Here is a 15,234-nt window from a genome sequence, read left to right as displayed (position 1 = left end):
ATACTAAGTAGTTTAGATTTTATGCTAGGTAATGCGGAACCACTGAAGGATTTTATAAAGGGATATTTTATAAAGGGATATGATATCTTGCTAGGAGTAGCCAATATTATCCTACAGATTCCATTAACATATTAACATTGTCAAATATAAATTAGCATCATGAATTAAACTCATAGAAGCAAATGTTTGTAGAGAACTTCCAAAATAATATAGCATTAGAACACTTTTCCTTTAAATATTTGAAAAAACACATAATCAAATGAAAAACCTGACCTACATATAGCCCAAAATCATACATCCATGAAAATTAAGTATCTCAAACTGCTGCCAAGATATTTCTTAAAATCTGGGCATAATTATTGATTATTAATAATTTTATTAATAGATCATTAAAAAGCTATACCAGTAAGCTAATTATTGCTAACATCTAACAAGTATGCTACATTTTAAATTACTGAAAAGGGAGTTTCTTTGTTACTCTGTCACTTTACTTTTTAAGTTGAAAACCTACTTCAAAAGTCCATTTTTGGATCTCCAAAAGAATAGACAATGTTTCAATAGCTGTTATTAAACATTTAGTTTAATATTATTAAATGTTATTAAACATGTAGTTACCTAGCACTGACCCAGATATTCTGAAGAACAAAATACAGTAAGATCAGATGCATGTTAATGAGAGTCTTACAAGATTAGTTAAAAGGACAAAACATACAGGGAAAACAACCCATGGAACATGGACTAAGGCAACTTTTGTAGTCAAGAAAATAAGACAGTATAATTTGCCATCTATGCAAAGTAGGAGTCAAAGAATAAGAGGCTCAAATATATCTGATAAAGGATTAATATCCAAAATATATAAAGAACTCATACAACCCAATAGCAAAAAACAAAAAACAAAAAACAACCTGATTAAAAAATGGGCAGAGGATGTGAATAGACATTTTTCCAAGAAAGACATTCAGATGGCCAAAAGGCACCTGAAAAGGTGCTTAACATCACTAATCATCAGGCAAATGCAAATCAAAACCACAATGATACCGCCTCACACTCATTAGAATGGCTATTACCAAAAAGACAAGAAATAACAAGTGTTGATGAGGATGTGGAAAGAGAACCTTTGTGCACTGTTGGTGGGAATGTGAAGTGGTGCAGCCACTATGGAAAACAGTATGGAGGTTCCTCAAAAAACTAAAAATAGAGCTACCATATGATCTAGCAATTCCACTTCTGGGTATTTATCTGAAGGAAATGAAAACTCTAGCCCGAAAAGATATCTACACCCCCATGTTCACAGAAGCATTATTTATAATAGCCAAGACATGGAAACAACCTAAGTGTCCATGAATGGATGAATGGATAAAGAGTAAGTGGTGCATATATATGCAGTAGAATATCATCCAGCCATAAAAAAAGAAGGAAATTCTGCCATTTGTGACAACAGGGATGAACCCTGAGGGCATTATGCTAAGTTAAATAAGTCAGACAGAGAAAGATAAACAGTTATGGTCTCACTTATGTGTGGAATCTAAAAGAACAGAAAAGAAACAAAAAAACCCTGAACTCATAGAAGCAGAGAACAATTGGTGGTTGCCAGAGGCTGGGGGTGGGAGGTGGGTAAAATGGGTGAAGGTGATCAAAAGGTACAAACTTCCAGTTATAAAACAAGTCATGGGGATATAATGTACAGCCTGGTGACTACAGTCAAGAATGCTGTATTGTATACTTGAAAGTTGCTAAGAGAGTAAATCTTAAAAGTTGTCATCACAGGAAAAAATTTTTTTATTAACTTTGTGTGGTAATGGATGTTAAGCTGACATATTGTGGTGATCATTTTGTATTTTATATATATACACACACACACACACATACACACAAAATCATTATGCTGTATACCTGAAAATAAGATATTACATGTCAATAATATCTCAGTTAAAAAAAAGAGGTTCAAGTGGGTATCAAAGCCTTGAAGGATATACGAGAAATAAATCAGTAGAGAAAAATAAAAAATTAAATAGTCAATTATATAACCTTTATAACGTTTTTTATAATATTTATTACTAAACCAACTTGCTTCTACTAGTGTTCCTCAACAGAAGAGACAGTGTTTTCTCCTTAGGTATTAATCTTCATATCCAACAACACCAAACAAATAAGAGGCAACCAGTAAACATTTGCTCATCAATCAATAAACAGTTCATTTTAATGAAAGCACACTTAATATTTGCCATGAGGATGGTTTACTCTTTCATAAACACTAAAACACTGAAAGAGGTGCCTTTTCACACACCTAGTAAAATGCTGCTACATCAGTTCAATATGTTCACAGCCTGGCTCTGAATTATTTTTCAGTCTCATCTCCTACCTCTGCCCTGTTGGTCGTGTACCCTGGCCACACCAACTTCTGCCTGCTCTCTAAACCCACCAGGCCTAGAGTCCTTCACCTACTGCACACTCCTACTCATCTTCCAAAACCAGTCACCACTTCCATGATGCTTCAAGGGAGAATTAATCCTTGTATGCGCCTCTCACAGCACTATGTTCCAACCTCCCTTACCTAGTGAAACAGACTATATTATAACCACCAAATCCCTCTAGGAATAAAGGTACCTAAAACAGAGGCTCATTCATTTTGATAATCCGAACGATACCTATCACTGTACCTTGTAAACGAGAACAAAATCATTGATGAATGCTAAGAAGAGAAAACAATAAATGTCATTCAAGCATTCTCTGATAACCTGGAAATCTATGTGTATGTGAGCACACACAAAAGATCACTATGAACTCATAAACCACTGGACTAAATGGCAATTATGGCTCTGCAAAAGGATTCATCATTTTTATCAGAAATACTTGCAATAAGGTCCCCTGTAAAAATAAACTGAGTATAAAATTATCCATTTTGTTACATGACTTTTCAGAACCACTTTAATACAAACCTAGATATATTTCTGACTGGCAACAAGACTATCATGAAGTCCAAATTAGACAGCCAAAAATTCAAATTTTAAAAAGCAACCATTAGTAATTAAATATCACAATCACCCAAGAACCCTTTGAATCTGATTTCAGATCTCTACATTTTCTAAAGCAAGTGTTTATTTTCTTTCCTCCACCACTGTCTGTGTTTTAGTCTATCTTTTGTGCAAGTCACTTTGTAAAATGCTTCATTCAATCATCTCTTAACCAAATCACTTGTGGAAGGTTTAAAGAACAACATGCAACAAAGTTAACACTTATTATCAGTTGTGTCAGAATGTGAGTCAGATACATGTTGTAAAAATTCAAATACAACAGGGCACAGAGCTGACTTGATCTGCATAAAGTCTTTGTCAAGTTAACTGTGAGCTATACACAGAAATTGGAAATAAATGAATTTGAAATTCTAAGATAAATCTTTCTTCATTTTAGTAGTTAACAATGTTAATAGCCACCATTTAATGAGCACCCACTATTCACCAGACATTTCACATAAATTCTCCCTGATCTATCCAAAAGCCCTTAGAAGAAATCTGAGCCTGACGTTAAAAGGATGGCCAAGGTTACACAGGTAACAAGTAGTGGGATTCAAATCCAAATCTGAATGGTTCCAAAGATTAAAATCTAATTCACTTCTATGCCAACATTGTGTAATACTGAAATATTAAACCAAATTTCTACACGTCTTTTTGCTTCTTTGAACAGCTGAAGAATAAATGGTTTAATGTATATCTGTTTCTCAGTACCTTCTTAGCACTGCAATAATCATTCTGTGAAGCATTACTAAGACTCTATGCCTGAAGTCTATGCTTTGTGAAGTCTAAGCCTTTTGAATATGTAAATCAATAAAGAAAACCTCAGTTAAAGTTAGAGTTGGCAATGGCCTGTAGAGGGAGGTCTCATGCATTCTCACTCCATTATTTGCATGCACTGACCTTCACTTTCATGCCCCACTGGAAGAAGCACACCCTGCACTCTCAAACAGATAGTGCAACTACTCACAATCCCAAAGGAAGAATTTCTCCTTGCTCAGCAACAGCCCAGGCAATGAGAAACATCTCAGCTCCGCAAATGAAGACATCACCACCCTAAACTCCTACTTTCCTCCCTTGAACTTTCATTTAGAACAGCCCCTCCCAACTCCCTCCTTTTCCCTATAAAAACAAGCTCCCTTTTCTTTGTTCTCTGGACTTACCTACAGTTCACCATAAATTGCATGTCCCAAATAGCAATTCTTTGCTGTTCCCGAATAAACCCATTTTATTGTTTTAGAAGTCAACAACTTCTACTTTAATAATTCTATATAGTTAAACTGTTTTGAATAGCACACTACAGTAACTTTCTTATACTGGTCTAAATGCATACCTTTTCAGAGAAGTTTCAGCATTATGTTACATAAAACTTCCAACTACTTTCTCTCAATGCTACTTAGAGGTAACCTCCACAGAGCTTAGGTTTTAGGTATTAAATGCTCTGAAACTAGCCTTAAAAATAAAGGAATGAATTAAAAGGGGCTCTTTAAATATTTGATTAAATACCAGGTGGTAACATCAATTTCAAGTATGAATTCCATGCTGGTGAAGAAAAAAGAGTTTCAATTCAATAAAAATTCTGTTCCACCAGCTCTGCAAAATTTCATGGCTCATCTGCATTCTCTTAAAGCTTCTTCACTGATGGTACTTGTTTAGAAAGGATCAAGAGCCAAGTTTAATATAGGAATTATTTAATTATGTTTAAGACAGTTGTATGTGGCTACTTACTCTGGCATCTAAGTAATTAGCATTAAGATCAAAGGCTTCTTGCATGAATCCAGAATACAAACTTGTTTGGATTTTATGTCATGGAACCATAGAAAGAATCCAGTAGGTCAACTTCCACTGAATTTATTTATGCCTGTCATTTCCTTTGGGGCAAATTCATTTTACAGGCTGCTGACAAAATAAGAGACTCAAAACTGGTTGGCTTTTATTGTTTGGTATTAACTCTTTAAGCAGCAGCCATAGAGCTGAAGCTAATTCAGCCATGTTGCTGGTTCAAAAGGGAACTTAATGACCTCAAGCCAAAGGCATTTATAAAATCAGTTGACAGGAAAGAGATTAACTGCTATTATGATGTCACTCCTGAAGCTAGGAACTAGAAAACCGCGATGAATTATGATAATTAGAATACCTCAAAAGCAGAGAAGAGCTACCAGCTACTTTCTGTTCTTTACTACCTCGCAACAAAGTTTTATTTTTTTTTTAAAATTTTCCACTCATCCCCTTGTGCTACAACTGTTTTATTATTAACATCAATGAAATCTGTAAGAACAGCTGTACGTGTTCACAGAATTTCTTAGGGATGAAAGGAGATTCCAAAGATCATCTAATGCAACTAACATCCAAAGGTACGTTCCTTTTGTCATATCCCCACTAAGTAGCCAATGGATGGAACATCTTCTACCTATTAAAGCAGCCCACTCCATCTTTAGATGAATCTTGTAGAGAGATTTTATTCAGTAAATAAATCTGTCTCACTATTGCTTCTACTTTGTTGTACCCTTAAAAGTCATGAAAAACAAATCTAACTCTTCTTTCATATGAAGTCCTTGGAGCATCTAAACAGAGTGACTCTTTTCTCCAGCTACCCCCATTCCTTCAAATGTTCCCAACATGAAATGCTATTAAGTTCCATGTCTATGCTGGGCAAGCTTCAAAAATTTTAATATGTGTGCATATCTAAAATTATTTTAATTTTTTTAAATATTATATAGAACTGTGAGTTACCAAAACATATTAGTTATCAACTTTAAATGAGTTGATGCTCATTCACAGCAAAATCTTCCTCATAAATGTGTATATTTATACTAAAACTCAATAAATTTAGTCAGACACAAGACTGTTTTTATACTATTTAAATAATTAATTGCCCTTAATTGTCTCTAATGTATACCAGTGAAATGTTCACATGAAAGGCTATTTGATAACTAAGATTTTAATAAACATTTAAAGTAACTTTCTACAAAGTTTGGGAGCTTTGTTCTATAGTTTATTTGAATAACAGGATGAATTATATAGTTCAAGTAATATAGGTGATGATCTCCCTTCCATAACATTGACAACTTTCACCTAAAGTCATACAAACAAACAAACAAAAAGTAAAAAATTCTGAATTTTTTAGCCTAAGTCAGAAACTCTGAACTTTAAAGGCATTTTAGTCATCTGATTTCTGAAGGTCCTCAGATGGACTGAAATCTATTTCAAGATCCTCACTTTCAATGTCAGTAGGAGTTATCTATAACATTTCACATGTCCTTAGCTTAAATAGTGGTTCATTAAACACTCATCTGAGTGCTGGCTACACAGACTGTTTTGAAAGGTTAACATATCCAAATTACAATGACAAAGTTATTAAACATTCATACACAATCACTTACCCAAGACTCATGGTATAAAACTGTTAGTAGATACATTGCATAATCATAATTCTGTCTCTTTAAGGGGCACCTTTAAAAGACAGAGAGAGGGAGGAAGTCAAAATTCTAAAAATTCAGTACATGGAAAAATTTGCAAAGTATACAAATACAAAGGATAACTCATATTCAGGAATTCCCTATCTGACTTAGGAAAATTCCGTTATTGGAATAAAAACGATCTATGTAGTTTATGACTTGAGGATATTGAACACTGATGTTATTTTTACTTTTATTTAGAGGATATCTTTGCTTTCATCACTAACAAAGTTATTTATATCTGATAATAGCTTTACACTATTTTTAATATGAATGTGTCCAATCCAAGTGTCCTTCACGATCTCAGGGCTAAGTGTCTGCGATGGTGTAAACATACCTGCTGAGTTCATTTAAAGAATACAGAGAGACTGATGCTAATCTAAATGTTCACCCTGATTTCCCCAGAGCTGATTCTTTTAAAAATGAGCTACACTACACAATGCTGTAATTTTTTGCTATCATATTTAAAATGAAACTAATGACCTAATATTAAATAAAATTTCTACATAAATAAGAGCTGGCATTAACTTTTAGGCTAATAAAATAATATAGAAAAGGAAATAATTACTTCTAATTTCTTTAAATATAAAATTATCATATGAAAATTGACTTTAACTGGACTGTTTATTCTGTACTTAGGTTTAACAGTCCTCTATTCTATTAAGTTGTTACCATAAAACATACACACACACACACACACACACACACACTCTGACACTTATAAACTTAGCAAAAAAAAATTATCAGAAACTTACAGAATTTCTAACAATAACATTTTAAAAGTATTTTTAAAAATTGCACAAACTAAAAACACAGCATTATTTTACATTCTCTAAAGCTAAAGCTAGCAAAAAGATATTATTCATAAATTTCAAATTTATTTCTCCTATATGGTAATAATCTAAAATCACAGTTCCCAAGCTTTTCCCACCTCCACACTGTTGCCATCTCTGTATGTATGTCATGCTACTTCTTTATACCACTAAGAAGCAAAACATAAAACCTAATTGATATTGACACCTCCAAATGCTTTGACATTAAGATAAGGAGGGAGAGAGGGTATCTGCCCACTTATTTTTCTTTATGTTTTGACATAATTTTGAAACAACCAAAGAATAATTCTAGAAATAAAATAACCATTTAGCAAAAACATACCAATAGCCTTTCTTTACCTCAAATGACGTAATTTATAAATTCATATACAATAAATTTAATACTGCTTTTACAAACTTCTATGCTAGCACTGAAATTCTGCTTATTTACAAAAATGCCTTGATAAATTAATTTCCATATTTAATAATTTTGATTTTGAAATATAAGATTTCTATACTTTGACTTTGCAGAAACCTGTTTAAGTATTACTCACTGGCAAGTCATTCTTTCGTTTCCGTCTAACATCTTCCCTGAGTTTTACATACACAAATATATTAAAAATAACAATTTAACTCAGCTAGGCAAGCCTCTCCATGCACATAAAGATCACAGCAACAGGAGGCTAGTGTGAGGATATTAAAAATATGAATGAGACAACTTCTCTGACCTAACAGGTTAATACAAGGACTGCCAGGGGACTGGAGGACAATAAAGCAACACATGCGACAGATCTGCTGAACTTTTCTTCCTTTACCTATCTGTCTTGATGGTGAGCACATCTGTGCTCTTGCAGTATCGATCTCCTACAAGTTTAATAAGTTTCTTCTTTGCGTGATCGTCTAAATTCAAACTGGAAAGTTTAACCTTAAAAATACAAGGAAAAAAAATTTTTTTAATTACTTTATAAACTTTGTATAATGAGAAAACAGTGGGAAAATTACTTATACTAACATTAAAAAAGAAACCAAAAGAAACTTTATCAAACTCCTTCCTTTACAGAATTAGTAATTCACAAGTATCATGAAGCCTGATCTTACTCATGGAAAAAAAGAAGCGGGAGCAAAGTGTTTGGAGTTCTTTGAAAGTTCTGGGCATTAGTACCTTTCCTAAAAGAATCAATGACATGTCTCTTAAATAAATGAAATGACAGTGCTTATGAGTATTACCAACTAGTAGAATTCAACTCAATTAGTGTCAGTAAAGCTGTTTATAAAAATAAATGGATGGGGCTTCCCTGGTGGCACAGTGGTTGAGAGTCCGCCTGCTGATGCAGGGGACACAGGTTTGTGCCCTGGTCCAGGAAGATCCCACATGCCGCAGAGCGGCTGGGCCCGTGAGCCATGGCCGCTGAGCCTGCGCATCCGGAGCCTGTGCTCCGTAACGAGAGAGGCCACAACAGTGAGAGGCCCGCGTACTGCAAAAAAAATAAATTAAATAAATGGATGAAACATAGGGGCTTTAAGAATTTCTACCATGCAATTATGAGACCCATATCACTGCAACAGTTTAGGGGCTTTTATTTTATTTATTTATTCTTATTCTTGGCTGCACTGGGTCTTCGTTGCTGCGTGCGGGCTTTATCTAGTGGCAGCGAGCGGGAGCTACTCTTCGTTGCAGTGCGCAGGCTTCGCATTGTGGTGGCTTCTCTTGTTGTGGAGCACAGGCTCTCGGTGCGCGCGCTTCAGAAGTTGTGGCATGCGGGCTCAATAGTTGTGGCTCACGGGCTATAGAGCACAGGCTTAGTAGTTGTGGCGCATGGGCTTAGCTGCTCCGCGCATATGGGATCTTCCCTGTCCAGGGATCAAACCCATGTCCCCTGCATTGGCAGGCAGATTCTTAACCACTGTGCCACCAGGAAAGTCCCAGGGGCAATTATTTTAAAAGCTACAGATGTCTCGTGGAAGCTAGAATACAACATCCATGAAGGGTCAAAACATTTGAAATAATTCAGCTCAACATTTCTCAAAATGTTAATACTAGTCCCACAGGCTGCTAAAAAGAATGATTTCTTTAAAAAGGCTGTTTCTATTGAGTCCATTTAGGAAATGTTGAGTTAAACTGGGTTCTTCACAGCAGGATTTCTTAGAGGAGGCAACATGTTAAAGAGCATGCTGAATTTCAAGATGCAGCATTGTTATGTAATAATTCCAAAATTTATTTAACCTCAGATTCTACTTTTCAAGGAACAATTCATGAAATTAGTCTTCCTTAAAACATATTTTGGAAAATGCTGGAATAAATGAACATACTTTTTAATTTGCAGAGAATTATGGCTTGGGCTGAAAAGTATTATCTAGAGATGAATAGGACTGATCCAGGAAAACAGGTTAGAGACTACAATACAGGTAAATAAGGTAAACAACAGACTAGTTTTCCATGGAGAGCATTAAGAATAAGCAAAATCAGAACTGTATGAAAAGGTTAAATAAGATTTTGAAATCCCACCTATTTCTGCCCTCTAGCTTCAATAACTCTGCATTTCACTCAAGACAACCATAGCATAAGAGCTTATTTATTTTCCCACTAGACTGCAAACCCTTGAGAGTAAGAACAATAACTGTCTTGTTCCTGGCAATGACCTAGCACCTAAAAAGCATGCAACATATTGGCTGAATGAATACATAAATTTAAAAAAGGGAGGATATGTTGTTTCTTTTTTAAGCACAGTGAATTTTTTTATTTGGATAGAAAAAAATAGGAAATAAAAAAATAAATATAAATGCACTCAAAGAACATTAGTAAGAACACTGATATTAAATAGCAATCCCACAGGTAGGCATGTGAAATTACCACAGTTCCCTGAAAAGAATTTATGTCAACAACCAGGTTATTAGCTTGATGGATAAAATAAGCAGTTTTATGATGACTCTGATTGTTAGCAATATGGAGAATTACCTATAAGAAAATCATAAAACGTACCTACGTTATGATTATAATTATGAAAATGTATGTATATCTGCATGCATACAGATACAGTACAGAGAAAGAAATAGATTTTACATTCAGATACTGAACAGGTAGTGATTTTCCCTTTTAAAACTCTTTCAATAAAATCATGATGTTTAACAATACATTTAAAAATTTACCATTTAAAAAATTTGTGTTCTAGTTTTTTATGTAAGAAGCAGTCAAAAACATGTGGCAGCAATGCTGATCATTACTGTGGCAACTGTTTTAAAACTCATTGTTCACATTAATATTTTAATGGTCAAAAATTATATAGTTTTATGCCAGAAGCTCATAAATATTGCAGAAACAGCTGTGCAGTGCACTCACGCCACCTGCTAGCACTCGAAGGCACTGCAAAATTGTAGTCTTTAACCTGGACTAGTATTCTTACACTTAAGTTGAGTGACATTTATTTGTCATTCTTTTTCCAAAATTCAAAAGAATCCTTAGGGCTTCCCTGGTGGCGCAGTGGTTGAGAGTCTGCCTGCCGATGCAGGGGACACGGGTTTGTGCCCCAGGCCGGGAAGATCCCACATGCCGCGGAGCGGCTAAGCCCGTGAGCCATGGCCACTGAGCCTGCGCGTCCGGAGCCTGTGCTCCGCAACAGGAGAGGCCACAACAGTGAGAGGCCAGCGTACCACAAAAAAAAAAAAAAAAAAAAAAGAATCCTTAGACTTTACTTTTTTCAAGTTACTGTATTTTAAAGAGTCAACACTGTACTATTAACATTATCCCCAAAACAACGTTCACATTTCAAATCAGTTATAGGTGTATCTTCAAATGTCTCATTTAAAAGAACTACATAAATTGAAAAATGTCTAAATGTGTAAAATATTTTCTTCATTTACAAGAATATGCAGTTAATTAAAGAACTATGGTATTACACATAAGACAAGAATTGGGTTTGATGTCTAGGTTTGCTACCTATCAGATAAGTGACCTTAAACAAATCATGTGATCTTCCTGTCTGTTTCCTCATTTATAAAATAGAAAGGATTCACAGAATTTTGTCAGGAATAAATGAGATTACATAGAAGAAAGCACTTTTTCTTTTTGTATTTTCTCATCTTTTTTTTTATTTTATTTTATTTTTAACATCTTCATTGGAGTATAACTGCTTTACAATGGCGTGTTAGTTTCTGCTTTATAATGAAGTGAATCAGCTATATATATACATATATCCCCATATCCTCTCCCTCTTGCATCTCCCTCCCACGCTCCCTATTCCACCCCTCTTAAAATCCTATACAAATATGTTATTTTTAATTCTGAACTACTTTTATGACTATCAAAAAAATATGATACCAACTTTCCTTCTCTGAATTTAAAATTCTGAGCAGCTCTGAATATTATTTTATAATATTTGATTACCTTCACAGTACTGCACTAACTCATGCTGGACTACACATGGTTTAGTCTTACTGTTTTACCTACTTTTACCCTTGAACCACATGACACCAGTCTGGACACCACCCCTGAGCCTCAACCGTCAGCAGGTAGAGTGAAGAGTCCAGAAGGGCCGAAAAGAGTCAGGCAGAAGGGATACAAGGGGTCGAGGAAGGTATGGCATGGTGGCATGAGACAAAAGGAGACAAGCAGGGATGGCAGCATGATATAATAAGTGGTAACTGGTGGCATACTTTAAATAAAGTGTGAGATTATAGTACTGAAGACAAAGGCCCACAAAAATTAAGACCAGAAACATGAATTAGAATCTAGAATTCCTAGGAATTCCCTGGTGGTCCAGTGGTTAGGACTCGGCGCTTTCACTGCCTTGGGCCTGGGTTCAATCCCTGGTCAGGAACTAAGATCCCGCAAGCTGCGCAGCACAGTCAAAAAAAAAAAAAAAATCTAGGTTTTCTAACTCTGAGTTCAGAGATTTTTTTTTTGTCATAAAACAGAGCTCAACTGTTTGCTGTTGCTACCATTATTATTAAAAAGAGGTAACATTTATTAGGTTCTTAAAAATGTATCAGGTATTTTTATTTTATAATAGGGATACTCTATTAACCTGTGGAATGATATCAGAAAAGTAGAATTTTAAGTTCTTTTTCTGTTTTCCTTTTGTTGATCTATATTTTATGAAATGTATACAGTAAATCTGTATTATCTTTTGTGATTTTAAAATATTTTCAATGTCTCTAAATACATAAATATATTGCTATGATATTTAAACTGTCCTATGGAATTGAAAAAACACTGGAAAGCTTCATAAATTCATTTCATAAGGATGGTACAACCCTGATACCAAAACCCAAAGAAGGAAAATTACAAATCAATTATGGCTATATTACTGAAAATATTTCTAAAGCTTAAAGTCTGTCTATTTGTTAGCATATAATGCAAAGATGGTTGCAGAGATTTTCAACATATTTTTGCAGCACACTTGGAATGTTCCAATTTAAAATACAGATTACATGGAATGGAGTATGAAAATGAACTTTTTGTACTGGAAGGCCCCTCAGAAAGGTAGGCAGTCATCCTCCAGGATAGGTGAATCAGAAGTACATTAGTCAGGGCTCCCTGGAGAAATGGCTGATTCTGGGAATGGTACAAAGAATATATAAAATGAGCTAGGAGCATTCTGTGGTGCCAAAAAATAAGGAAGTGTTTAAAAAACAAATAATGGGGCATGACAAAGGAGCAGAGGGGCCAGCTGAAAGAGTGCCCAACTACCAAAGATGAAACAATCTGAGCAATAAAATAAAGTATTATTGGACCATAATCCAAAGGATAAAGTAAAAATCCATGAATCCACACTGATACAAGTGACTGAGTAAATAAATGAATGGAGGAGAATAGACAAATACTGCACATAAAAGAATTCCAAATAATCTATATTTCTCCCTCGAGGCGGTGGAGCATAACTTCCATAAGTGTGGGCTGTGTACAGTGACTTCCTTCTGAAGAGTACACTATGGAAAGGAAGAAAAAAGAGAGTAATTTTATAGTGGAGAAAACTGGCCAACACTATCTCAGATCTAAGCTGCATCATCAGTGTAAGTCATGTGAGGAGCCTATACCCTTGCTATGATGTGATGAGAACGGCACTTAACTTCTGAGGTTTTCCTCCCCAAAACACGTAACAATCTAACCATGAGAAAAACATCAAACAAATCGAAACTGAAGGACATTCCGCAAAATATGTAACTGGTACTTCTCAAAACTGTCAAAGTCATCGAAAACAAGGAAATTCTGAGAAACAATCACAGCCAAGAAGAGCCTAAAGAGACACGATGACTAAATGTAATGCGGTACCCTGAATGGGATTCTGAACAAAAAAAGGACATTAGGTAAAAACTAAGGAAATCTGAATAAGGTATGAACTTTAATTAATAATTTATCAATATTGATTCATTCATTAGTTATAACAAATGTACCACAGTACCATAAGATGTTAACAGGAGAAATTTGGTGTAAATATGGCAAACTCTGTACTATCCTTGAAGCTTCTCTGTAAATCTAAAACTATTTTAAAAGTAAAAGTTTAATTTAAAAAAAGGTTCATCGGGTAAAACTGCACGTAACTGCTGTGTGAAAAAAGACATGTGATGTGCATCACTACTCCGTTAACAAAGGTTTCCAATACTAACTTAGGAGTTAGTTACTAGGGCACATGTGTAATGGCATGTGGCATGTTCCTGGTAAGTGAGAGGAGGGATTTGATATTTCTCCAAAGCAACATGAGATTAGGACAAATAATCCTAAATAAAACATTATCACAGCAAATCAGTCAGTGGTAAAGTAAAAGAATAATGTACCATAAACTGATCAGGGCTAAGAAATGGTTCAGTAATTGAAAATTAATTAATATAATTCATTTCTTTAAAAATTCAAAGGAGATCATTTCAAAAATGCTAGTAAACTAGGAATAGTATACATCGTTAACACAGTAGGGATTATTATCTCTAAACTGGAATCCAATCTCAGAAGTTAAATACTAGAGGCATACCCATTAAAGTAGAGAACAGCACAAGGGACTACATAAACATTTTAGAAACTCTGTCTAAGGCAAAAGACAAAAGGAAAAAACAAGCTATATATATTTTAAAAGGAGAACTAAAACTACCATTAATTATCATTTATTTCTTGAGAAATCACCCAAAGAATCAACCAAAAAGTCCTAGCATCCCAATTTTGGTCTCCAAACATCAATGTTCACTAAAAGGTATCAGAGCTCCTGGAGAAATAGCTAATTCCAGGTCTGGGATAAGGAATATTCTATATCGTAAGCCTGGTCCACCTTGTGCCAGAAGGCAAGGAAATTTTCCAGTGCTAATGGGCTTGTAATAAAAGGACATAGGAATCAGTTTAGAAGAGATCCTACTGGCCAAAGTTAGGACACACTTTGAACATCAAAAAGAATATGACTTTACTTGATCAAAATTTGCTGAATATACCCATCTACACATTACCTGTTCAAGGGAAAAGCAAAAAATGACAACCTATAACCTCACAATGGAAAGATTGGGTTGTCAGCCTCTTAACCAAGTGATCAATCTCAGCATACTAAGAACGAGGCAACCAGACTTTACGTGCCCTCTCATGTAATGCAATATAAAATACATAGCAACATCTATCAAGTATTCTTGTCAAAATAGTTTACTGTAATCTAATCAGTCCCTTAAATCTAACTTCCACTTTATAGGAAACACAGGAGATAGAGACATAAGGTAAATGACACCAGGATGCATGGAGACAAATTCAGAAGGTAGGAAGCGCTGCAAGGATAAAATTTCTGTCTCTTTACCATGTCTGTGTCATGATGGGGGTTGCAGCTTGGGGGAGCAGGAAGAGGAGGGGTGAGGTAGTTTGCTGTTCTAGATTTTAAAAGATCTAAGTGACATTTTAAGCAAATGTAACAGTGCTTGACTGGATCCTGGTTTAAACAAAAAAGCTATTTAAACATTTTGGTGAGACAACTGGGGAAATCTGAGCGTGGA

General features: G+C 34.9%; 1 protein-coding gene across 1 annotated transcript in view; it reads right to left on the bottom strand.

The window, feature by feature from the left end:
* Positions 1-15,234, bottom strand: part of MRPS35 (mitochondrial ribosomal protein S35) — a 42,737-nt gene that overhangs the window by 9,016 nt on the left and 18,487 nt on the right. The window contains exons 6-7 of the mRNA XM_060024508.1: positions 8,097-8,206; positions 6,395-6,464 (exon numbers count right to left, since the gene is read on the bottom strand). Of these exons, the coding sequence (XP_059880491.1) occupies positions 6,395-6,464; positions 8,097-8,206 (180 nt within the window). The remainder of the gene's footprint in view (positions 1-6,394; positions 6,465-8,096; positions 8,207-15,234) is intronic.

Source organism: Delphinus delphis, chromosome 11, assembly GCF_949987515.2.
Source record: "Delphinus delphis chromosome 11, mDelDel1.2, whole genome shotgun sequence".
Classification (NCBI taxonomy): Eukaryota; Metazoa; Chordata; class Mammalia; order Artiodactyla; family Delphinidae; genus Delphinus; species Delphinus delphis.
The sequence above is the reverse complement of the archived record's forward strand: the minus strand, read 5'-3'. Positions and strand labels throughout refer to the sequence as shown.